Source organism: Erpetoichthys calabaricus, chromosome 1 (genome assembly GCF_900747795.2).
Source record: "Erpetoichthys calabaricus chromosome 1, fErpCal1.3, whole genome shotgun sequence".
Lineage (NCBI taxonomy): Eukaryota > Metazoa > Chordata > Cladistia > Polypteriformes > Polypteridae > Erpetoichthys > Erpetoichthys calabaricus.
Genome location: NC_041394.2, coordinates 254,621,484 through 254,648,576, shown reverse-complemented (window position 1 = coordinate 254,648,576; position 27,093 = coordinate 254,621,484). Strand labels below are relative to the sequence as shown.

General features: G+C 37.8%; 1 protein-coding gene across 1 annotated transcript in view; it reads left to right on the top strand.

Annotated features, from left to right (window-relative positions):
* Nucleotides 1-4,104: 4,104 nt before the first annotated feature.
* net1 (neuroepithelial cell transforming 1) overlaps nt 4,105-27,093 on the top strand; it is an 82,266-nt gene continuing 59,277 nt past the window's right edge. Inside the window, exon 1 of the mRNA XM_028814296.2 lies at nt 4,105-4,356. Within this exon, the coding sequence (XP_028670129.1) occupies nt 4,220-4,356 (137 nt within the window). The 5' untranslated portion in view covers nt 4,105-4,219. The remainder of the gene's footprint in view (nt 4,357-27,093) is intronic.

Genomic DNA, 27,093 nt, shown 5'->3' with positions numbered 1-27,093 from the left:
TTTTCTCGAACACTAGCAGACGCAAGATCATGCAAGTGTAGCTAGTGAATCCAAGAAGTCTGGTATCTTAAGTTTGGAGCTTCACCCCTTGAGATCCAAGTCCCTGGCAGGGATGGGCAGATCGATACCACAGTAATCTACACTTTGATGATCAAACTGTACTCCTGTGGTAGCAAGTACCATTAAAAAAATATTTATTGTCATTTTTTCTTTAAGATAGGTAGCAAGATTCTTGCAAAGACATAGAATGTACTACCACACTTTCCACTCACGTTTTGGGATGAACGGGTGCACTGTAAGAAAACAATCTCATAAACACACTAATCTCGCACAGCAATGACTTCATACGTCATTATCCATAGGTAAACCGGAAGCCATGGACGCAGGTACACGGCGATGGGACCATGAGACATACTGCGCAGGCGCCTACAGCGCGCGTCTCATAAACCGCAACCGAAGTCTTATCCACCGCAAACGAAGGAGTCACGGCCCAAAAACGAAAGAGCTCAACTAACGTGAATGAGAAATGAAGCAACAACGCGCCCATAGCTAACGACTAACGACACAGCCACACAAAAAAGAGGATTCTGCGCTGCACCCCAGAGTCAAACGGAAGAGGCTACGGGGGCCCCACAGGTCCATAAAGATAGTACGGAAGGCGCGGGAAAGTACGAAAGGCCCAGGCGCCTACAACGCGCTTCTGAATAGGACATGAAGCAACAACGCACCCATAGCTAACGACTAACGACACAGAAAAGAGGATTCTGCACTGCACCCCAGAGTCACACGTAAGACACTACGGCGTCCCCAAAGGTCCACAAAGATAGTACGGAAGGCCCGAGAAAGTACGAAAGGCCCAGGCACCTACAACGCGCTTCTGAACTAAACGTCCACACTACATAGCATGGTCCGGGTAATGAGAATAAACGAACTCTCCGTATTAAACGTACGGCATCCTCAAACGTCCAAACCATATAGCATATGTGAATCACATTACAGTGATGCATTATTAACGGTACAACCACAGAAAACGCTCCGTATTAACAGTAAGTGTAATTATCTATATTACTAATGGTAGACAACGGATAACTAATGGAGTCACGGTCACGGCTCCAAAACGATCCAGCTCAACTAACGGAGCTACAAAAGCGAGCCCTCATGGATAGAAACAATAGACGTAGGCGCCTACAACGTGTGTCTGAAACCGCGGAGGCAAAACTGTCTCGGCTCCAAAACCAAACAGCTCCGCATGGACAAATACAATGTACATAGACGTCTACAACGCGCGTCAGAAACTGCGGAAGCAAAGCAGGCACGGGTTCAAAACAAAAGACCACAACTTACGGAGATACACACACGGGCCCGCATGGATATAATCAATGAACGCAGGCACCTACAGCACGCGTCTGAAATGCCGCAAGCAAAGCAGGCACATATCTCATACATTCATCAATGTATTTCGGGTTACCCAACACCGGGGGTAGGCGAGTGAAGCGAGCAGGGGGCGGAGCCCCCTTGTGAAATACCAAATGGTAATTCAACTATCCAACAACGGCAGACCTAAAGCATTGCATTGTATGGTACTACCTTTCACAAATGGAAAATAATACAATCCGATCCAGTATTTGTAAGAAGGTGGTTCAGCACATTGACAATAAAAGCAATCAATTTAAATTTTTAAAAAGCAAACATTATGACCAACACAAAGAAGTGGAAAAACATTAAAAAGATGCACATCTGAAACATTGTGATGTAGCACTGACTGCCAGAAAGTTTTCAAAGAGGTACAATACATTATCCAGGGAGCTCTGTTGCTAGCATAGTTATTTAGACTAAGGTTTACTGGAAACTTTTTAGTGCAGTTAAAAGATTTTGCCATTTACCACTGATTAATAATTATGAAACATATAGGCTGTAGCGTATAGTATCACCGTCAGAGACTTTTGTCATAGGTTCTGCCAATGGTTGTAGTTTGAGAGAAAAGTTATTTTTCTTCTAATTAAAAAGCAGTAGACATTATAGCCATATGCATAAATAAGCATGTTAAATATTAACACTATGCAGAATACTTGTTAACTTATGTGAAGATGAAAAGTTTGTCATGAACTAACTTTTCCTTCTAAAAAATAAGTACTCAAGTAAATGTAAAAAAATATTAATTAGTTTGCCACTTTTCTGGTTTAAAAGTATTTAATAACAATAACAACTTCTAGTGACGCAAGATACTCTGTTGGTTCATGTAGGAAAATTGAGCTCTCACAAGACAAACTCCAACCATGTGACAGTTCAAATAAACAATGAATCAAGATATGTGAACATTGTTTAATTAGTTAACTGAAGAAAACAGAAATGGTGATCTAATAGTAATATGCAAAACGATTCTTTTTGGTGATTCGATTCATTTTGTTCAGATCACTAAAATGATTTGAATCTGACTCACTGATTCGTTCACTTCAAAAACAAGCTACTGTATACAGTATTCTAATTTAAAATCTAGAATAGTATCAAAACTGTGTAACAACTTTAACCGTCAAAAGTAATTCACACATAACAATTTTATATAATACAATTATATTAATAATAATCCCCTGTTGAATTTTGACAATAAATTTCAACAATTGAAAAAAATCGTACAAATAGAATAGTGCACACATCACGATAAAACTGTGAGAACATTTAAATATGACTAAATCAATTCAAAACTGACACTACTTTTATCTCCCGCAATTTCTTTCTTCTAGTTCAGTGTACAGTACTGCAAATCTCTACTCTTATGGCAAGCCAAATTATTGCAATGGTTCTCCACATCAGTAGGAGGCGTACTGCCGATATTATTAGAGTCACTTGGTCAGAGTGAACCGATCAATGGGAGGTGCTTGGTATGAGCTGCCAAGTCAGCCATTATCTAGTTGTCGTCGTTGTCATGAACTGATAGGCTATTTCCCGAAGACAGCGGCCATTTAAGTGACTTTAAGGTGAAAGCTCCGAAGTATCACTGCGTGGTATATAAAACACAGAGGCTTCGAAACGATTCGTTATTTAATGTCCGTGAACATTAAATACGTTCTTTCAAAGACCAAGACAAGTACAAAAGAACTAGTTTGTTTATTGCACATCACTACGATCTAATATTTTTTCACTAGTGTGAAATGTAAAGCCTCGTAGCAATTACGTCAACAGCGGATTGGTCACAAGGCCATTTTATCCCATTTCATGTTATAGTGAGCTTCTAGTGTTTACGTTGTGGCGTATGACTGTGCGTGACTCGGATTTATATCGAAACACATTAACACAGCTTATAGAGTTGTACTGTGAGGAACCGAAACGAGTTTGGAACTAGTTGAATAGCACCTTAATACAGCTTCCCCCGCCCGCGAATATCGCACTTTTGTTAACCCGAGACAACGATTCGCACGCTTCATCTGTGCTCACAGGGAAGCCACAGAACTGTTCAGAACACCGTAACGCAGTATTTAAGTTGTTCAACTTGCTAAAACATTCCATATCCGATCTTATTCAACAACAGGTATCGCGCCACATTGCAGTGATTACAGCAGAATTTGCCGCTGGTGAATCCACCTGTTTAAAAAGCAGATCGAAACGCAGATGAAGATGTTATTTCAGAATGAAGTGGAGTATGAAATACTTTCGGAAATGCGCGTTCAAGTAAAAATACAATGCATTGAGAAAATAAAATGTAGAAGTCACATAGAAATTACGTAACGATTTTATACAGTTGTATCCTGAAAACTACCAGTACAAGTCTAAATCTTGTGTACATCCATTTGAAAGAATAAACCAAAAAGAGTAAAGCATGACTGGACTGGAATCTTTCTTCTCTCATGGAGAGTAAAGCATGTCCGAGCTCAAAGTGTTAATAACCAAGAAAAGGAGACAATACATGAAACTTAGCGCCTACTGGCTCACTCCGGGAACCCTCCCTACCCTTTGATCGCCACTGTATTCCCACCCCTAAATAATCCGTCCTCCAATCTCCTAGCAAACCGACTACAACTCTTTCCATTGATTGGTGGTTTTTCGACTTCCGCTATTTTCAAACCTCTTTTGATATCAGTTTGAAATAATTCAGCCCCTTGTCATACTATAGCAATTGTTGATAACAATAGGGTAGATACAGTTTTCATAGTTGCATTGTTTATGTCGCAGTTTTAGGTGTATATTAATTTTAGGGTAATTTGAACGGAGGGGTCGCAAGCAAATGGAAGAGACGGATGATTCGAGAATCAAAGACGCAGAGGCGGAAAACTTGAGGCCGAAACGGAAATCTGGAAGCAAATGTAGAAAATCGTCCATCAACACAGAATCCACAACTCCGGAAAACTGCAATTCTAAGCGGTGGGTGAAAAAGCACATATCATATCGTGTCATATAATACATGTAATTAATCCCCGGAGAACTTTTCGCAAAGATTTTTTTTAAAAACCCGAGGTTCAAAATGTCACGCGAGCCTTTCTTGACGTAGTTATCCAATGAAGATGTAGTTTTCCCTGTGCTTGGTTTCACCTTGAATCTCAGCCTCCTGCAAAGGCGATACTCATTCTTAACTGGGTCCACTGATTGTTAACATCTGTCATAGAAATACATTTCACTTGAGTACTTCAAATTACACATTTTTTTTACATCTGTCATGTCTCACATCGCTGTTTAAGAGCACACAGCACTAACAGTTCCTTAAGGGAAACTTGGTGACAGGTTTAGCTGATCATTTTTTCTCTCAGGATCGACCTTCCTGTTACGATAGTATACATGGATAAATACTTTTAACAGCATAACAATGTTAAAAAATACTGTAAGTGTCAAAAGAAAATGGTTAGACCGTTAATTTCTTGCAGTTACTATACCTGTATAAAAATGATGACACGAAGGCCGCAGTCTGATTGTAGGTGTCTGATACTGTAGGTTCTTTAAGAAGAAGACATGTAAAAATTATTTGCAATTTAATTGTATGTGGTGTGGCTGTTGTATTAAATAAAAAGCAAGGAAGAAATGAATGTTATCGGTATGGTAGGATAAATGGTGATTTTTTTCACATCTTGTAGTGAACAACATTTTACAGCACTTTTCTAAATATCCTGTGTAACTGATTATATTTGAAAGGCAAACACGATATTAACATAAAAAACAGGTAATATTGTAAAGCTAAGGAGACTGACAGTTTTGTACAGTCAGTGAGAATGGGTAGATAAATCCTCTAATAGTGACTTCAGAATTGGAGACAAAGAGCTTACCTGAATCCTCTGAGAGTAAAAGCTCACCATACTTTGTTGTTCTGGTTCATTTCAGGTTCTCTACATGTATTCACCACTTTACTTTGTCTCAGATCATTTTGTATAGTTTTGGCTTTATTCCATTTTTGATAAGTGTGGTTCCGGTATATGCCTGAAACTGGAGGAGGCCTTCTGTTTAATTGATTTTATTATTACTCATGTTTATGCTTGACTGATTCTGCACTGTTGTAAAAAAAAGGAAGAAACAGCAGCACATGTATTGTCACTTAGCTTTACAAAAACAGTGATATCACAGGGGTGGTGGCCTGGCAAATAGGATGCAAAATGGAAAAGCTCAACCAGATTAACAAGAATTGCATGTTTTATAAGTTTAATTTGTATTACTTGCTTGTGTGAGGACTTTGTAAAGTAATGTGTGGTTATATTTTCTGTTGATGTAGTGTGAATTGTGTTCAAAACATGTAAGTTAATTAGATCACTAATGCCTTTTGTCCTGTGCAGAAAAGTTAGAAACTATGCTTGTACTGCAAGTCATGCAATGGTAACAATTACTACTCTGGTAAGTTCTACTGGCAACATCATACACAAAAAAACTTGAAATTCCTTTGTCTGGCTACTGTACACAATAAGAAAAATGATGAAAACTCACACGGATATGAGGGAAATGTGCAGACTCCTCACAGACCACATTTGGGTGTTGGATTAAAGCTTCCATCATCGGAGTAAACTTAAATCAATTAATTTGACTTCTAAGTATTATAGAGCATGTAAAATTAAATGAATGTGCACCATAGATGGTGCAGGGGTCTGAGGCGCCAAATAATCGCTGAGGTCCTTTCCTAAGGCATCAGAATCTCAGACTTTGAAAGTCATATGTAATCTGAAGAGCTAGATCTTAAGTCCTATAGATGGTTTCAGTGGTCCTAACTGTAAAGAAAAAGATATTGAGAAGATGCGAGTAGCAGTATACAGTATGTCCTTTAGGAAATACAGATTTTGTTAGAATCTTAAAAGTGGTCAAATGTCATTTTTATGAAATCCAGTAACACGAATGTGTTTATAAACTGACCAAAACCCAAGATGTGATTCTGCAGAAACCAACTAAAAAAAAAAAAAGCAGAGGTTTGTTTATCATTAACAAAAGCAGCAGTTAGTTAAAGCAGTGGTTCATTTGGGGTCTCAGTAAACTTCCACTATGACCAAAATGATTATAAAATAGCAAAATACATAAATCGCTACAGTGTCTGTATCAAACTTATCTTTTTAAAGCATACGGCTTCATCAACGTGCAAAGCATGTTACATACGGAGTGCAATGACTGTCGGTTTTCTCAAAGACCTACTGATACTGATTGTATATCTATTTAGTTTAACTGGATTATATTTAAGCTTGCCATTAAAATGTATCTCCACCATCAGCATCATGTTCCAATACAGACTGGATGGACTCCACACATACGTGTTCCAGTTAGGGGTTAAGTCATTGCTTGCATTTATCAGTGTAGCATAAAACATTGGATTGGGAGCTGGTTGCTTGTGGTGATCCAACAAGTATAAAGTGAGAAGAAGGTGACGTACTACACTGACACAAACAACTTCTCACAGTGCCACATATTTGGCAGCCTCATGAAGGAGATGGCAGACATCACACATGCCGCTGCTGCCACTCCACTTTTTAAAGCTGCATAGATATCAGGGCTGGCTTTTCTGTGGCTTACCTGCTGCCACCACTCTACATAATGCTTTTGATTTTTCTACTGACTTGTATATGAATGGAAAACATGTTTACATTTCAACTCATGTTACAGTCAATGTGGCTGTCGCTGATGGAACCACTCCAGTGCTGAACCCAGAGGATAGTGAAGAAACTTATGTAATTGAGTTAGGAAAAAAATGCCTGTGGCAACTAGTTCTGCATTTTAAAAATTACTTTTTTTATTTTCAGAAATACACAATCATTTTATGTTAAATGTACTTAAACCAAGTGAGTATTCATCAGCTTTTGTTGTTTCTATATATCTGCTCTGACCAATTTAGTGTTATGATAATTACTGGTTATGATTTAGTTCTAAAATCCCTAAAAAATGCCAGATTGTCATATGCTTAAAAAATAAGTCCTTAGTAAAATTAAATTTAGTTTAATAAAAACATTTTTTTTTAAATATAGCATAATAATTTTCTATTGTGCTTTAAAAAACATGGTGTGTAAGAGCACTGGTAGCAAATACGCTTTTACTAATTTAATATAAATTCATAAACAAGCACCATTGTCATTACTGCGGCAACAATACAACAGGGTAAATATCATGGGTGGTCCTCACATCTTCTAATGGTACACTGGGGCACCATGGAAGAATAAAGGTTAGGAACCATTGGGTTAGAGAGCAAGCAAAGGTTAGAAGCAGGCTTATTCTTTAATTTTAGGGATGGAAATATCACATTGGGCATTTCTGCAGAACCATGTGAGAAGACACCAGTTAAAGAACATGGTATCAGGTAGTTGGTTTTTGTATTTATTGACATGAAATATTGCAATAACCTGTGATCAAATTTATTTAGTAAATACCTCTGTCAAAGACAACTTACAAAGCAAGGTAAAATTCATACAAGAATGACTAGAAGGTCATTCTTGTATGTATTTCAACTGAAATCGTGTAATGCAGAAAAACTATTGTTTTTATTATACATTTAGCATTAATTCTGTTATTCCTAAATCATACCTATTTTCATAATTTAGAAATATTATAGTATGTTTGGTAGATGCTTTTGGTTAAGGTACCTTTGAAGGTGGTCATCATAAATTCCAATTGTTTATATACATATTGTTTTTAAAAGATTCTAGCCCAGAAAGTTTTAATGATTTGCATGTTGACCTGGCAACTTGTGTTACAAATTTCAGTCTTCTAGCCTCTACAGTATGCTGCCTGCCTGATCTATACTGCTAATCGTTCTATTTTAGGAGCTAATAAAATCAAAGCATTTACTATGTATAGCTGATTATTATGTTTAAATTAAATGACATCTTTTTTGTTTGGGTCAAACTAACCCCAGCAGCTAAAAAGCAAGAAAATGGTTAAAACTGGATGTGTTTTCAACACTATGAATTGTTATTAATATTTATGTGCTGATCATTTTCTTCCATATACTGTATTAGTCTTTTATGTTGCATAACAATTCATATCTTTATACAAAAAGCATGCAGTTTATAGTTCACTGCTAATTCTTTACCTGAACAGATTAAAAAGTTAAACTTTATTTTTTGTAATATTTCAGTAATAGTTTTCTTGAAATCGTAAAAGTAAACAGTAATTAATTGTATTCACAGATCACAGCAACAGTGAAATAGTAATTTCCAGAATAATGCAATTGAACAACAGTAGATCACGTGAAATGAACAATGTCATGCATATTCTAATCATCCAGCATATTACTCTGCACATAAAATATAGTGTTAAGGTATGTGCTTTTTGTAGATGTACAAAAATGAGGTGCTAGTCGTATTGTCATTTAGGTGGGAGGCGATCTATCACTGTATAATCTTTTTGATTGATGACAGAACGACTGTGACTCTCACATGGAACAGCAATTTCCGAAAATGAGACAACAGAACTACAGTTTGAGTGGGTTTGGGTGTCTCCACTTGAATGTCCCTCACAATAAGCACAGTCACTGATTTTCTTGAAAGGCGTCATCCTCTTGCAGTTTGAATTGTCACCAGGGCCTTTTGTGGCTGCCAAAGGAAGATCCTCCTTTGATTCAGTTTTCTACTCTCCCAGTATTTGGTTATTTAATTTTGTATAATAGTGTGTGTGGGTGTGTTTGTGTGTGTCCTGCGGTGGGTTGGCACCCTGCCCGGGATTGGTTCCCTGCCTTGTGCCCTGTGTTGGCTGGGATTGGCTCCAGCAGACCCCCGTGACCCTGTGTTCGGATTCAGCGGGTTGGAAAATGGATGGATGGATGAATGGAATTCTAGTTGCTCCCACATCAACAATGTTGTAGAAAAGGACAGGTTGTCTTATGCTAGCATTTACTTGTGACCTTGTACAGTTGATCAATATCACCCTTTATTTAATTGTAATCCAGGACAATTTGTGGCCTTCTGTATTCTGTGCTGTTCAAAGTGTCGTCTTTATACAGCATATACATGGAGCAGTAGGATATTTATGTCCTACTTTGCTGATTTGTGTCAAATTTACTGCCTGAAAGGACAGCTCCAACAGAAAGAAACCAGTCATTCATCTGGTCACATGGGCCAGGGATTGTAAAGAAGGAGCAATTATTCAACTCAAATATATCACACATCCGTTTTTTTCAACAAGTTCATCATGTTCTGGGAAAGATGCTATATACATAAAGTGTATTATTATTATTCTTGCTGATCAAATCTTGTTTGTTTGTTACCAAAGCTTATGATTTTAGAAACCTGTGAAATGTTTCCTGCGACATTGTAGTCGGCAGTGTGGCCTACATAGCTGGTGTTAGTAGTCCATAGGATCCCTGCTGCATCATCATTTGATGTATACACTGCTGTCAAAGTCAGCAAGCCAGCGTAGACTTGGAAATGAGTTTAATCATGCTTTTTACAACTATCATTATACACTCTTCTTCTTTCTGGATTTGTCATCTCAAGGATGATCTCTCTGTCAAGGACATGCGAAGTTGAGAGAGATCCTGAGAGACAGTATATCTAGTGCATATTTTGAATGTCTAAAGCTAAACCAAGGAGATATGTGTCATCTACTTATTTTCACATTTTATATGTTTGCATCTCCCTCAGTTTCTAGGAATCATAATAGTTCTCATGTGAACTGGTAGATTTGTCACAAAATAAGGATGAAGCAGGTGTGGCTCCCACACAAGCTATGAGAACCTTTTCATTCTTTGGCACAACAATATGGGACTTTTTTTTATAAAGGTTGAAAATTACATGGGAAAGTTTCATTAGGGCCACTTAAATTGAGAAATTAAATGTTCTTTAAATGTTTCATATTTTATTTTTTTATATACCTACCTACAGTGCCTGGGGTCAAAATGACCCCAAACAACACCTTTGTACAGTATATAGGTCTATATACAGAATTTTAAAAAGTCAGGGTTATGTTTTCTTAATGTTTCCACAATTGGTTTCTAAGAAATTAGGACAAGTCATGTTGTATCAAGTAAATAAAGTTCTTAGATACCGTATGTCAAATGCTATGTGGAGTGAAATTCACCTAAAACATAATAGGTAGCTTGAAAGTTAATTGGCATTTTGAGAATACCATACCATCTTCTAAGCCCACTTATTCCTAAGTTTGGTCACCGGGGGCTGAAGCCTGTCCCGGTAAGCTTAGGGTGCAGGGCAGGAGCAACCCCTGTATAGGGCGACGGTCCATCCCAGGAGACCATTTGAAAATGTAGCAGTTAGTTACCTTTAAACAGCATATGCATTTGACATAGGTGAGATAAAGTTACTACAACCTGAATGTTTTCAGTTTTCAGATTTGTTTTTTGTGCATGTTTTGCTAGGTCAAATTTGGGAATTGCTTGAAATCTGTGAAAAAGTCTAAAATGTACTGTGATACTCAAATGTTTAGTAAAACTCTGAGTGATCTATAAAAATGCAGTGTGTCCATTTCTCATGTGTTATATTAAAAATAAAATTTCCAAAGGAGTTATTACTCAGAACACAAAACACAGTAACATTGAAAGCATGCTTCAGATTTTTTTAGAGCCCAAGCAAAAATAAGTGTTTTCACTGCAGCATAAAATTATGCCTTTTAGCTGGAAAAGGGGATCAAATAGGAAGAGCAAGTATTTTTTTTCATGATTATAATAACCTGTCATTGTCTGTAATTAATAGTTTGTTTAAACAAGCTAGCTAAGACTCCAATTAACTTTTAAAGAGAACAGGAAAAAATAAAACCAATCCAAAACCAAATGGATTCCTGCATTTTGTGCCCAACACCCATTTAAAGACTTCATCTTCATGCATTCAACTAAAATATGGGATCCCACAAGGTTCTGTACTTGGCCCAATTCTGTTTTCATTATACATGCTTCCTCTTGGCTCTATTTTCTGTAAACACAATGTATATTTCCACTGTTTTACAGATTTCACCCAAATATATCTACCACTTAGAAACAACTTCCTGGGGTCTCTTTTCACTTGCCTGGATGATGTAAAGAGCTAGATTTTGTCAAATTTTTCAACTTAAATCAAAGCAAAACTGAGATTGTGCTGTTTACTCCATCCAGTGTGACTGCCACTAACCTAGGCCCTCTAGCGAAACATTACAAGGCATCCGCAAAAAGCCTGCATGTTATCCTCAATAATAGTCTTAAATTCGATAAGCAGATACTGTAATCTCTGTTGTAAGAAGCTGTTTTTTCCATTTAAGAATCATTTAAAAAATTAAGCCTTTTCTTTGCTGATTTGGAAAAAGTTGTTCATGCCATTCTTTCATCCTGCCTTGACTATTGTAATTCATTGTACAGTGGTGTCAGTCAAACTCTTCTGTCTTGCCTGTAGTTGGTTTAAAACTGTGCTGCGAGGCTTTTAAATGGGTCACTCTTATTTTGGCTTCATGTCAGTCTTAGAATTGATTGCAAAATTTTATTGTACACTTTTAAAAATGTTTAAGTGGGCTAGTCCCAGCTTATTTGTCTGATCTCTGTGTCTCTTATGCCCCTTCTCGATCCCTGAGATCATCTGACCAGTTGCCACTCGCCTTACCATGATCCAGGTAAATGAATTAGGGTGGTCGAGCTTTTGCTGTGATTACTCCTCAACTCTGGAACAGCCTACTGCTTCAAATAAGAGAGGCTCCAACCCAGCCAATTTTTAAATCTTTGCTGAAAATATTTTTTCTCTCAGGATTTTAGTTGCTCATGATGTGTTTTTATGTGTTGCCATTTGTTATTTGTCAGTTGTTTATTGCTTTTATTTACTTTTTGAAGATTATTTCTTTTTTATTAACATTTTATTTAATAATCTTTGACATTATTTTCCTTCTTTCATGTACAGCACTTTGGAAAACACTTCTGTGGCCTTAAATATGCTCTATAAATATATTTTGACTTCTCTTACACAACATGAAATCAAGTCATATTTGTTACAACATTAACATACTTCTGCCGAAGGTCTCTGCTGTTTTGGGACAGCACACCCTTACTTTTTGGTCCCTGTCTGTACTTTGACTTGCTCTGTGCTATGTACCAGCAAGTGCATGAAATTTTTGAAGTAGGCATAAACTGTACAATAGAAACATATTTGTTAAGGATTGATTCGTTTAATCTTTCTTTTTTAATGTCTTAGTCAAAGTAATCCTCATCTGCTTGGAGATAATTTTATATTACATTTTCTTTTCATTCTTTTATTTGCTAAAAGTGCTTTTATATTTAGTTTTATTTTATAGTCAGTATATTTATTCTTCTTTGTGTTCCCTTTGCATAAAATGCATTATGGCATTTGTTTATGTGATAACTGTTTTCTGAAAATAATATATAGTGCATCCGGAAAGTATTCACAGCGCATCACTTTTTCCACATTTTGTTATATTACAGCCTTATTCCAAAATGGATTAAATTCATTTTTTTTCCTCAGAATTCTACACACAACATCCCATAATGACAACATGAAAAAGTTTACTTGATGTTTTTGCAAATTTATTAAAAATAAAAAAACTGAGAAATCACATGTACATAAGTATTCACAGCCTTTGCTCAATACTTTGTCGATGCACCTTTGGCAGCAATTACAGCCTCAAGTCTTTTTGAATATGATGCCACAAGCTTGGCACACCTATCCTTGGCCAGTTTCGCCCATTCCTCTTTGCAGCACCTCTCAAGCTCCATCAGGATGGATGAGAAGCGTCGGTGCACAACCATTTTAAGATCTCTCCAGAGATGTTCAATCGAAGTCTGGGCTCTGGCTGGGCCACTCAAGGACATTCACAGAGTTGTCCTGAAGCCACTCCTTTGATATCTTGGCTGTGTGCTTAGGGTCATTGTCCTGCTGAAAGATGAACCGTCGCCCCAGTCTGAGGTCAGGATCGCTCTGGAGCAGGTTTTCATCCAGGATGTCTCTGTACATTGCTGCAGTCATCTTTCCCTTTATCCTGAATAGTCTCCCAGTTCCTGCCGCTGAAAAACATCCCCACAGCATGATGCTGCCACCACCATGCTTCACTGTAGGGATGGTATTGGCCTGGTGATGAGCGGTGCCTGGTTTCCTCCAAACGTGACGCCTGGCATTCACACTAAAGAGTTCAATCTTTGTCTCATCAGACCAGAGAATTTTCTTTCTCATGGTCTGAGAGTCCTTCAGGTGCCTTTTGGCAAACTCCAGGCGGGCTGCCATGTGCCTTTTACTAAGGAGTGGCTTCTGTCTGGCCACTCTACCATACAGGCCTGATTGGTGGATTGCTGCAGAGATGGTTGTCCTTCTGGAAGGTTCTCCTCTCTCCACAGAGGACCTCTGGAGCTCTGACAGAGTGACCATCAGGTTCTTGGTCACCTCCCTGACTAAGGCCCTTCTCCCCCGATCACTCAGTTTAGATGGCTGGCCAGCTCTAGGAAGAGTCCTGGTGGTTTCGAACTTCTTCCACTTACGGATGATGGAGGCCACTGTGCTCATTGGGACCTTCAAAGCAGCAGAAATTTTTCTGTAACCTTCCCCAGATTTGTGCCTCGAGACTCGGAGGTCTACAGACAATTCCTTTGACTTCATGCTTGGTTTGTGCTCTGACATGAACTGTCAACTGTGGGACCTTATATAGACAGGTGTGTGCCTTTCCAAATCATGTCCAGTCAACTGAATTTACCACAGTTGGACTCCAATTAAGCTGCAGAAACATCTCAAGGATGATCAGGGGAAACAGGATGCACCTGAGCTCAATTTTGAGCTTCATAGCAAAGGCTGTGAATACATATGTACATGTGCTTTCTCAATTTTTTTATTTTTAATAAATTTGCAAAAACCTCAAGTAAACTTTTTTCACGTTGTCATTATGGGGTGTTGTGTGTAGAATTCTGAGGAAAAAAATGAATTTAATCCATTTTGGAATAAGGCTGTAACATAACAAACTGTGGAAAAAGCGATGCGCTGTGAATACTTTCCGGATGCACTGTATAACATTAAGCATGTTAAATTTCAGTAGATTTAAAAGCATTTTTTATAATAATGTTAATGCTTATTGGTAGCCTTTCCAAGTTGTAAATATAATTAGTCAAGGTGTCACAATTTTTACGGAAATAGGATTAGGAAGTAGAACAATTTAATAATTAGCAGTTTCAGTAATTCTGCTTCCAAACAGTGAGCAAACTAGCTAGTTTATTAAAACCCATGGCAGTTTACAGACAGTCCAATCCAATCTAACGGAACTTGAGAGGATCTGCCAGGGACAATAAGATGAACTGCCCAAGTTCAGTGGCGTAGCTAGAGTTCGTGCCGCTCGGGGCGGGGCGGTGCTGCAATTTGCCGCCCTCCAACATATCTGAATATGTTAACCTATTTAAATAGAAAATTGAAATGACGTATAGAGAAAAATTAAGATACATTTTGCATAGATTTATTCGTATATAGAGAAATAGCAATAATTTTTCACATGTAATTATTTATAAGCATCAACTAGACAAGAAATCATATAGATGCACTTATAAGCCGTGTTCTAATTATTAGCTTAATATAATTATGCTGCAAAAAACAGAACCAGTGTAGTGTACAAGTGATTGGTGGGGATGTTTTCTGCACAGTGCAAGAACGCTTTCGGATTGATAACGAAACAAAATTATAAATTGTAAATTAGTTGTTTATCGTCCTAGAAATTATTATTGATGTAATGTATGTTTATTTTTATTATTGCCTCATAAATTTCAACTGCTGTGTCTGATGCCGTCACAGAAGGACAATCTGAAAATTATTTTTGAAGCATTTGTGGATAACAATTGGAGAATTTTACTTTTTTTTTATTCAAGTGATATTTTTCCGAACCTTGCTGCTTACACATGAATTGTACTGAGCCTTTTGGCCAGTTATGCCGCCCCCAAAAAATGTGCTGCCTGGGGCGGACTGCCCCCTCCACGTGCCCCTAGCTACACCACTGCCCAAGTTCAAGTACACAAAGCAGTTTTTGATTTTTAATAAATTTGCAAACCTGTCTGAAAGCATGTTTTCACTTTGTCATTATGAGTTACAGAGTGTGGGTTGATGGGCAAAAATGTCAAATTTATCAATTTAAAATATTTACAATATGATAAAAGTGTGCAGAAAGAGAAGGGGTCCAGTTACTTTATGGATCACACATACACTAAGTAATAAGTAAGAGGGATGGAAAAGGATGAATTTCTTGAGGAGAAAACAATGCTTTTTAATGACCTCTAGGTGGCATTGTTGTAAAGGTAATTAAAATGAAGAACTTCTATGAGTAACTTTTATTTGCTTTTAAGCTTGGAATTTAAAGCACAAGCCTTAACTGTTTACATGACTTTTGCTTTTTTTGGGCTCGTGTTACATTTTTATAAATAACTAAGTAGATCAGCTTTTCAAGTTTTAATAAGAAATCCAGGATTCTGTAATCCTAGAATGAATTCGTAGTAAGCTAAATGGAACTTTAATCATAGCATAAATATGTTTAATTCTTTATAGAACGTACACTTTTTGTTTCTCAATAATCCAGTCAAGTGCAGAGGGAGATGCAATAGAATAACCTCAATTATAGTCAAATGAAATTGAAGTAAAATGTATGTGTATGGGTGTGTGTCTTCTAAGTCACTACTGGGTGACCCTCAACTAACTGACAAAAGGCCAGGTATGCAAACTTTGAATTCAGACACGTCATGTACAGTTATTTAGGTTTATTCAAATTGGAAAAGTCTTTTAATGCCTTTTTTTTTTAAGAAAAGGGTAATCTCAAATAAGAATTAATTTTCATGTACAGAATTCTTAGTTTGACAGAGTCATTTTTCATAGCAGGGAAGGATCCTCTTGTAGTTTGTGTTTTCGGGGTGTGGGTGTGTGCTCACTCTTATCAACTGTTGCCCCATCCTATTCCTGCCTTGTGCCCAATGACTGTTCTTATGTCTGATTGCTAACAATATTCAGGTTAAATATCCTACCTAGAGATGTGACACTTTTGAGGTCTAACAGCAAACTATGCTTCCTTTCATCTAACCCTAGTTGACCATTTTGGAAATTCTCGGATTGTTTCTGTAACTGTAAACAACTTGCAGTCTCTTGCAGACCTGTTTTTAGGTTCACACAGTAACAATTGAGTGTTGCCCATCCTCTACTTTCACCAAGTAATATTGGTGGCACACTCCGGGATCTCGATGTGTACTGCTTCATTAGAACATTCTACTTCAACTAAGGATTGTGTAGTGTGTAGCTCTGGTACTGAGTTTCATCTTGGTGATGTGTAGTGTCTTTCATTCCTGAGCAGTTGCTGTGCTGATTATTGTAGTTTTTTGTCTGTCCCTAGCCCAACCCCAATGAATGTGAAACTGTGCCAGTATGCAAAAAATGTTTAACTTAGTTAAGAACAGGCAAAGTGCACATATAAATCTTATTTTAAAATAGCAAAAGATAAAAAATATATATATTTTTAGCAAAAAAAATATTAATAGCATTTATAGTTCACTTATAATGTTGAGAAAGTTTATCTTGGCCTCCATGCCTTCTTAAAACTGGTTAGATCCAGAAATGTCTGAGTTCTTACACAATTGATTTTTCCCCTTACTTGCCAATGATGTGCCATAGTTAAGAGCAAAATCATTTTGTATGTATTGCTCTGCTTTAATTCAGGCATTAAGTAAAGGTTGATTCAGTCTTTTTATTGGTTTTTAAATCATAATAGTCTAGTAGTGAAACACTGCAAATCAAATATATCACATACAGTGCATCCGGAAAGTATTCACAGCGCATCACTTTTTCCACAGTTTGTTATGTTACAGCTTTATTCCAAAATGGATTAAATTCATTTTTTTCCTCAGAATTTTACACACAACACCCCATAATGACAACGTGAAAAAAGATTACTTGAGATTTTTGCAAATTTATTAAAAGTAAAAAAATTGAGAAAGCACATGTACATAAGTATTCACAGCCTTTGCCATGAAGCTCAAAATTGAGCTGAGGTGCATCCTGTTTCCCCTGATCATCCTTGAGATGTTTCTGCAGCTTAATTAGAGTCCACCTGTGGTAAATCCAGTTGATTGGACATGATTTGGAAAGGCACACACCTGTCTATATAAGGTCCCACAGTTGACAGTTCATGTCAGAGCACAAACCAAGCATGAAGTCAAAGGAATTGTCTTGAGGCACAGATCTGGGGAAGGTTACAGAAAAATTTTTGCTGCTTTGAAGGTTCCAATGAGCACAGTGGCCTCCATCATCCGTAAGTGGAAGAAGTTCGAAACCACCAGGACTCTTCCTAAAGCTGGCCGGCCATCTAAACTGTGTGATTGGGGGAGAAGGGCCTTAATCAGGGAGGTGACCAAGAACCCGATGGTCACTCTGTCAAAGCTCCAGAGGTCCTCTGTGGAGAGATGAGAACCTTCCAGAAGGGCAACCATCTCTGCAGCAATCCACTAATCAGGCCTGTATGGTAGAGTGGCCAGACGGAAGCCACTCCTTAGTAAAAGGCACATGGCAGCCCGCCTGGAGTTTGCCAAAAGGCACCTGAAGGACTCTCAGACCATGAGAAAGAAAATTCTCTGGTCTGATGAGACAAAGATTGAACTCTTTGGTGTGAATGCCAGGCGTCACGTTTGGAGGAAACCAGGCACCGCTCATCACCAGGCCAATACCATCCCTACAGTGAAGCATGGTGGTGGCAGCATGATGCTGTGGGGATGTTTTTCAGCGGCAGGAACTGGGAGACTAGTCAGGATAAAGGGAAAGATGACTGCAGCAATGTACTGAGACATCCTGGATAAAAACCTGCTCCAGAGCGCTGTTGACCTCAGACTGGGGCAACGGTTCATCTTTCAGCAGGACAGCGACCCTAAGCACACAGCCAAGATATCAAAGGTATGGCTTCAAGACAACTCTGTGAATGTCCTTGAGTGGCCCAGCCAGAGCCCAGACTTGAATCCGATTGAACATCTCTGGAGAGATCTTAAAATGGCTGTGCACCGACGCTTCCCATCCATCCTGATGGAGCTTGAGAGGTGCTGCAAAGAGGAATGGGCGAAACTGGCCAAGGATAGGTATGCCAAGCTTGTGGCATCATATTCAAAAAGACTTGAGGCTGTAATTGCTGCCAAAGGTGCATCGACAAAGTATTGAGCAAAGGCTGTGAATACTTATGTACATGTGATTTCTCAGTTTTTTTATTTTTAATAAATTTGCAAAAACCTCAAGTAAACTTTTTTCCCGTTGTCATTATGGGATGTTGTGTGTAGAATTCTGAGGAAAAAAATGAATTTAATCCATTTTGGAATAAGGCTGTAACATAACAAAATGTGGAAAAAGTGATGCGCTGTGAATACTTTCCGGATGCACTGTAAATCATTATACTTACGAAAATGAGAACTGTTTCATTTAATATGATCTTGTATTGTTTCACTATAATATACTATACTGTATATGCAGAATTTTAACCTTCCGGGAGAGAATACTGTTCAAGTTACTGGTTATATTTATTGACTTTTTTGCATAGGGATTGTATTTTAACTTTCAGACCGTCCCACATTTCGTAGAAAAATAGTGTTCAACACCAATGTTATGTGAACAATTCCAGTTTGGATAGGAAAGATTATTAAGAATTTTTCCATCAGTTTTATGATGTTATTAGCAGAACCTAAAAATGCCTATTTTAACTATCTGACTTGAAGTTGTTTACGCATCCAGCAAAAGATTGTTTCATGTGTGAAATACAGCTCTCCGGCTGAGTAGGACCATGATTCAAGTATAAAGTGCAGCTCTCAAGACAGAAAAGAACCAGCCCAGCATCTCCAGCTAAAAAAAGAAGAATATTTTAAGTTCTCCTTTTTTAAATTACAATGCATCTGTCAGTTACCCAATAGCATCTATTATGCCACATTTGATTCAAATAAGGGTTTTTTTTCTGGTATAGAGTACAGCACAATAACTATCACATGATTCAGAGCATGTTGGTGTGCCATTACAATGAGGAGAGACCAGGCATATATTCAGGAATCACTTGTACCTTTTATTGGATGAAATGATTTGTTACATACATAATACTACATTTTTTGCTTCCCGGGTCCTCCCTGTGTGGAGTTTGCATGTTCTCCCTGTGTCTGTGTGGGTTTCTTCTGGGCGCTCCAGTTTCCTCCCACAGTCCAAAGACATGCAGGTTAGGTGCATTGGCGATTCTAAATTGTCCCTATTGTGTGCTTGGTGTTTGTGTGTGTGTGTGTGTGTTCCCTGCGGTGGGCTGGAACCCTGCCCGAGATTTGTTCTTGCCTTGCACCTTGTGTTGGCTGGGATTGGCTCCAGCAGACCCCCGTGACCCTGTAGTTAGGATATAGCGGGTTGGATAATGGATGGATGGATAATACTACATTTGGTACATACTAAGAAGATAAGCCATTAATTCCATTGGAACTTTACCAAAGTGTATTGTGTAGTAGCAAAATGCAGTTTAAAAAATGATTGTTAATTATATGGTGTTCTTATCTTTCAGTATATGATTTAATTATTGTTTATTCAAGTGTAATATTTTACCATTCTTGTTTTAATAGTCTACTCTGCACTTGAATTCTATAATAAGCATACTTGAAATTGGTCTTCTGTAAAAGGTCTCATTTAGAATTTAAACTCCCTCCTTCTCTTTCCATAGCCAGTCTACACTTCCTCCCTGCTAGGGCAGCCTTTGCCCCTTCCTGATTCTTGTCTCAAATCTCTGTAAGTCACTAGAAGAGCTAGAAAATGTCAGGCCCTTTAAGTCTCATATTCTCATGTATCCATGTTTTTGCCTACTTAATTCAAGTCACAGGGATCAGACCTCCTGCACAGAGCATCAGTCTTTCATTTCTGTGTAATTAAAATATTATAAAGCCACAGTAAGTCTTTATCTGGGACAGTTTTTAAAAAAACATCATGACCTGGTTTATACTCCTTTTTTTACCTGCCATTTAATAAGGACAGGGGTAAAGTTCACTGGTCTGTGTATTGGTATGGAATGTGATCATTTTCTCATACATTCTGAAATACGATTATTTAAAAAACAAAACACAACAACATACTTTTATTGCAGTCTTTATTGGGCAATATAAAACTCATTGTGTAATGCAATGCTTTCACCTTGAAGTAATTTTTATTGAAAAGAAACTTGAAATTGACAATATTTATTTATTATTATGACTGATTGTAAAAGCATAGCATAAAGAAGGGTGGTCACATTCTCAATGTTTACAACCTGTAGTTTCAATAAAGGCAGCTGTGTTACATACTGTTGTACTGTTTATGTCTTAGGCCTGTGCATACATTTTTGGATGCTTACGGTAGGTGTTTTAATTAATATGCTTATCCTCCCAGTAATCTGGAGTTGGAGTAAATATTTAAATTAAAGGATTATTTCTGCACAGTGGTGCCATGGTGTGTTCTCAAAATAGGAGTTTAAGGTCAATCTGCAGCATTTTCTGTATGTTCTTTTTGTCGAATGGTTTAAAGAAAGTGAAAATTGTAACTTCTCAGAGGTCAAAAGTATAATTCAGCTCAATCCGAATGGAAAATTATATCTCTGCCCCTCAGCTTTCTGAATTGACATATATCAGGATGCACAGCCTAATCTTGGCATTTTATGTCCTACGTTAAGGCATGGCACCACATATTTGTAGAGAGACACAGTTTTATTTAATTTAATTTTTTAAATAATTTGATATTGTGATGTTTGTATTTTGATCTTCTTGTTTAATTAGACAGCTTACCTCAGCTCTCTATCTACAACCTCACCAATTATGAAACAAAAGTTGTTTTATTTTGTGAAATTAAGAAAGATGTTTAATGTATTCACTGTTTGTGCACAAAAGTCGTTTTGCTTTCACCTTCTTTGCTCTGTCTGTGCTTGCTTTTATGATAAAATACCAAATTCTTCTTCTGTAGCAAGCAGCCACTTAACAAAAAGTTGCTAGTTAAAACCTACATTAATACCATTTACACAAGTGTTTGCTAAACACAATGAGACTTTGTAATATTCATTTTCATTTTATATACAGTATTTTTATTTATGTATTTTATATTTAATCTTCTTCATTACTGAACTGGATTAAGCAGGTTTTAGGATAGATGGATAGATACAGAATGGATGGATATATATAGAGTGTAATAAACTTCATTTTGTGTATGTGTTCATATTTGTTTTTTATACATATGTTATATGCATATATGAATACCTGTCCTCATTTCATTGTAGAATCTTTTTATGTGATCACAATGCTGTTTACAACTCTTTAGAAGATGGCAGCAGTTTGTGTTAGTATGTAAAATTCAAATGGAGAATAAGTAAGGTTGCATATGGGTACATAGGGTATTGTCACATGAACAGAGTATAGTGAAATTCTTACTTTACTTTTGCAAATCAACATGCAACATGTCCCCACTCTCCACTGCTGTGATCAGTGAGTATAACACACTGCTGCTCTCCTTATCAGAAATAGCCAGATGAGTAAAATAATTTAATTTATTCATAATTTAATACTATGAAATGTCAAACCTATGTGAAAGCTTAACTATTGTGACACATCAAGTCCGGATGCATTATCAGCTACATATATCGAGAGATGACGGCCAAAATATATATGAATTCTGTAGTTTTGCTTGTTACCTTTCCTTCATCATACAGTATATGCAACATAGGTAAAAAGCCAGTATTTTGAATACCAGATACGAACTACACATGATACACCAATGTGTTTCTAGAGTGAGAAAAATACACATAACACCGCTTCTTGGACCATACTACACACCATTGTTAGCATCATTATTATTATGACTAAGATTGTAACAACATAGCATAAAATTAATAATAATTTTAATTGTTGGAATGGCTTTCACTATACCAGTGACAAAGAGTAGTGTAGAGTATCTGGGTGCTTGTACACTCTATTTAGGTTAAAATATTGTGTTTGGTTTAAATTCTCCTACTTGTAACCCTCCTAAACTTTATTTTGTGTTAATAAATCCTCAATTTAAATTAATTTAAATAAACAATATCTTAGAGTTCATTAGCCCCAAACGGTCACCCAAATTGAACTCAAAACAAACTCCAGAAGGACTGTTAAATGCAATATATTTTCATGCTATAACAGTAAAATGTGGAAAAATATAACTGATGCATACTTTCGCTTTACCTTCACGTTTAAACATAGTTCTGGCTTCAAGGTAACTATTCTGAATTCAACATGGTAGTGTTTGCTAAGCCCTTTATTCTGTGTGTGTCAGAAACCGTAAACCTTCAGGATTTTCAGCTATAATAGTATCATGAGTATATGATAAAAAGGTCCAATGAGGGTAAACGCATATTGTTCAGAATAGTATATGGACAGCAGTCAGATAACTGAGTACTACAATGGTGCTGAGGAGCCTTGTCAGAAATGAGTTTGTTCACTCCTGTAAGCAAAAAAATAACTAAAAAGGTGTTGTTATAGCGAGTTAATGAATATAAAAACCATTTGCAGAAGCACTGGGAAAGTAGTATATTGTATGATGAATACAAGTTCCTGTAATTAGAAGCTTATTGGAGGATTGAAATATTGTGAAAACCTCATGAGTTAATGGATATGACTTTTTGGGTATCACCATTATAATAAAATGGGGTGTGCTTTCATTGTGTAATGTACGTTGGATATCTTGCATGAACAGAGCAATACTAATGCTATATCTCAACATTATTGTCAATCTGGTGTATTCTTTCAAGCATTGCAGTATGTAAACAGAGCTTCACAGCAGAGTGACCTTCCCAGGCCTTAAGAGCTGGAAAAACATAATGTCTAGTCAAACATATGTAGGATCAGATTAGTGCCACATCATGGGAGCAGTGATCCACCTCCTGTGCAACTGCAAAACTGTGAGACACAACAGATTCTACATGGGACAGCATTCCTGTGCCACTCTTTGAACACCCATGCCCTCACCAATTTAGGCTGTTCTTCTGAAACTGGGTGCTAAAGTGACCAATCCATAGCCATTTTCTCACCATAGGAACTTTGTTTTCAGAAAATGATGAGTTCCTGTATGATTTAGGCACTTGTGTTATATTTCCACTGCACAACAAGAACAGTAGCCTTTATGCACAGTATGTGACATGCAGAAAAGAATGATATGATGCAAAATGGTATGGATCCCAAGTGGAGGAGTTCAAGTATCTCGGGGTCTCGTTCACGAGTGAGGGAAGAATGGAGCGTGAGATCGACAGGCGGATCGGTGCGGCGTCCGCAGTGATGCGAGCTCTGCATCGGTCTGTCGTGGTGATAAAGGAGCTGAGCCATAAGGCAAAGCTCTCATTACCAATCGATCTATGTTCCTACCCTCACCTATGGTCATGAGCTATGGGTAGTGACCGAAAGAACGAGATCGCGAATACAATCTGCTGAAATGAGTTTCCTCCGCAGGGTGTCTGGGCTGTCCCTTAAAGATAGGGTGAGAAGCTCAGTCATCCGGGAGGGGCTCAGAGTAGAGCCGCTGCTCCTCCGCATCGAGAGGAGTCAGATGAGGTGGCTCGGGCATCTGATCAGGATGCCTCCTGGACGCCACCCTGGTGAGGTGTTCCGGGCACGTCTAACCGGGAGGAGGCCCCGGGGAAGACCCAGGACACGCTGGAGGGACTATGTCTCCCAGCTGGCCTGGGAACGCCTCGGGATTCTCCCGGAAGAGCTAGAAGAAGTGGCCGGGGAGAGGGAAGTCTGGATAGCTCTGCTCACGCTGCTGCCCCCGCGACCCAACCTCGGATAAGCAGAAGAGGATGGATGGATGGATGATGCAGAGGTGCTTTCAGGAGTTTAATAAGGAACCCACACATACTTATTGTGTTGGTGTGATGTATGGTGCAGCGCACTAGGGATACAGCTGTGAAGAATGATATGGTCCAAAGTCATTGATAACTCCAAAATCCAAAAGATTAACAGATGTTAGACAGATTTTTAACAGTTTTTGGTTCAACAAAAAGTACATACCCTGGAGTAGGAGCTAAAAAAATACACCAGGATATACCTACCAGGAACTACAAATAGCCAAAGTTCCTGCTGTAGGAATGTTATATACTGTAGTTACTGAGTTTCTAACTAGGCTTTGTTTCCTGAAAAAAGTTCCTATATTAGGAAAGTGCATTATGCCTGTGTCAGTGAGTTAGTGTAAATTGGACCATAAACAAACAGGAAGATTAAACATGAATAGATTGTCTTTGTACTGTTTAGAAACGCAAATAATAATACAATTTATTTATGCAGTGCCTCAAATGGTTTTAAGCTAGTAAGGGTTTTGATTTGAGTATTTTGTATCTGTATTTAAACTTCAAGGTTAAACCCTTTTTTGCTTTGTGTTTTCCCATAAATTTATTTTTTTAACGTATTGTCTACTTTCTTAAAGCTTCAGTTTCTAATCATTTATTCTTTTCAGGCAAGTCATCTTCTATGATTCATAAGGGACTGTGGTACTGAGAACTGTTCATAAGCAGTAGAAATGCATATTCTGCTCCAACCATTCAATGATAATAAAAATGTCAAAAACTTGTTCCAGATTGAGTAGTTTTAATGGTTAGTCTGGAGTGATGTCCCATTTCCTGGTGTTTGCTTTGATTTAGGCAAGATAGAATAAATTTTGCTAAATTAGAAGCTCTTTTTTCATTGAAAAGAACTGGATTTTTTTAAAGTTCCTTTTTATGTGTATATTTTTTATAAGTAAATAAACTGAGTAGCTTCAAGCAGTAGATGGTAAGTCATTCTACTGAAGATTTACACATTCTCGGGAGAGCTGATCCTGCATATTTTCACCAGGTGCTTCCTGTCTCATCATACAAATGAAGTGCATCCATCCATTTTCAGTACATGTTGTGCCCTTAGCCCAGATGGAGCAGAAGATGCATCAAAGGCTGCCCCAGATGCGTAGGGCCCATGACAGGAATATCTGTTGAAACTTCTTTTATTCTATCATAGTCCTTATATTAATGATTCATCACACCTTCACAAGTGGGTGTTTTGTTAACTAAAACGCCAAAGAAAATGAACAGATAGTGTACTCTCCATACATTCCAACATAGATTTGAATCCAAGACACAAGTGCTATGAAGCAGCATTGTACATTATGTAGCACAGACCCCCTGTGTTATATGACCAGTCTAAGTATGCTGTTGGATTAGTGAGAATCCAGCATTTTTAATATGATTGGTAGGGTAGGTGGAGTTCTCTGAATTATAATATGAAAAATAATGGAGTACACTTAAATGATTCATAGGCTGTTTAGATTCACTGAACAAATAAAAGGGCTTATGTGTATATGAGCAAGCACATATTCAATGGCAGTTGCTAGTTTTGCTATTATACAATTCTTGACAAAAAATCTCAGTGTTGCTCCTAACTGAGCCCAACCTAATGTAAATTTGTTCTGTAGTACAATAAAACATCCAGAAGTATAGGTGTGCCAATGCTGCTTTTGATCAGAAGAATCATTCTCAGGGACATGCAATTAGTAGCATGACTATTTCTATTAATCATTGATTCATACACCCACATTTTCCGATCTGTGCCTAGGTCTGCTCTTGTAATTCTTTGCATGTAAAATTCAAGTTTAGCCTGAATGACAGTCTTTACTTCCTTTATCTTTGAAGACTGTGTTCTGCTCTTAATTCGAGCTTTTAATTTTGTGCTGCTTACTGTATATGTTATCTTACGGATTGTTTACTGTACTCTAGCTTTACCTTTCATGTGTAAGTACTGCATTATCCGGCATAGATTTTTTAATATATTTGGGCAGTATTTCAAAAATGTATATGGTCTCTGAAAAATACTGGAATGTGCATTGCTATATTTGGTTTGGAGCAGTTGGGATTCCCAAGAAAACACCCATTGATCTGGTGTGTTACGGAGCTGGCATAAAATACAGTATCAGGGTGATAAAAATATAAATCAGAAAGCCTTCCAGAAAATGTGTGTTCTGCAGGGAAGTAAACACCAAATGCATAGTTCATTAATATTTGTAAGTGGTATTATGACAAAGTGGAAGTGATTGGGAACAACAACAACTCAGCCATGAAGTGGTAGGCCACGTAAAATCACAGAGTGGGGACAGCACATGCTGAGGCGCACAGTGTACAGAAAGTCACCAACTTACTGCAGAGTCAATAGCTACAGACCTCCAAAAGTTCAAGAACAGTGCATAGAGAGCTTCATGGAATGGGTTTCCATGGCCGAGCAGTTGCATCCAAGCCTTACATCACCAAGTACAATGCAAAACACCAGATGCAGTGGTGTAAAGCACACCGCCACTGGACTCTAGAGCAGTGGAGACATGTCATCTGGAGTGACGAATCACGATTCTCTATGTGAGTTTGGTGGTGGCCAGGAGAACGGTACTTGCTTGACTGCATTGTGCCAAGTGAAACGTTTGGTGGAGGGGGGAATTATGATATGGGGTTGTTTAGTGAAAGGAACTCTTAATGTTGGACAATTTCATGTTTCCAACTTTGTGGGAACAGTTTGGGGATGGCCCCTTCCTGTTCCAACATGACTGTGCACCCGTGCAGAAATCAAGGTCTATAAAGAAATGGATGAGCAAGTTTGCTGTGGAGGAACTTGACTAGCCTGCAGAGAGCCCTGACCTCAACCCGATAGAACATCTTTGGGATGAATTAGAGCAGAGACTGTGAGCCAGGGCTTCTCGTCCAACATCAGTGCCTGACCTCACA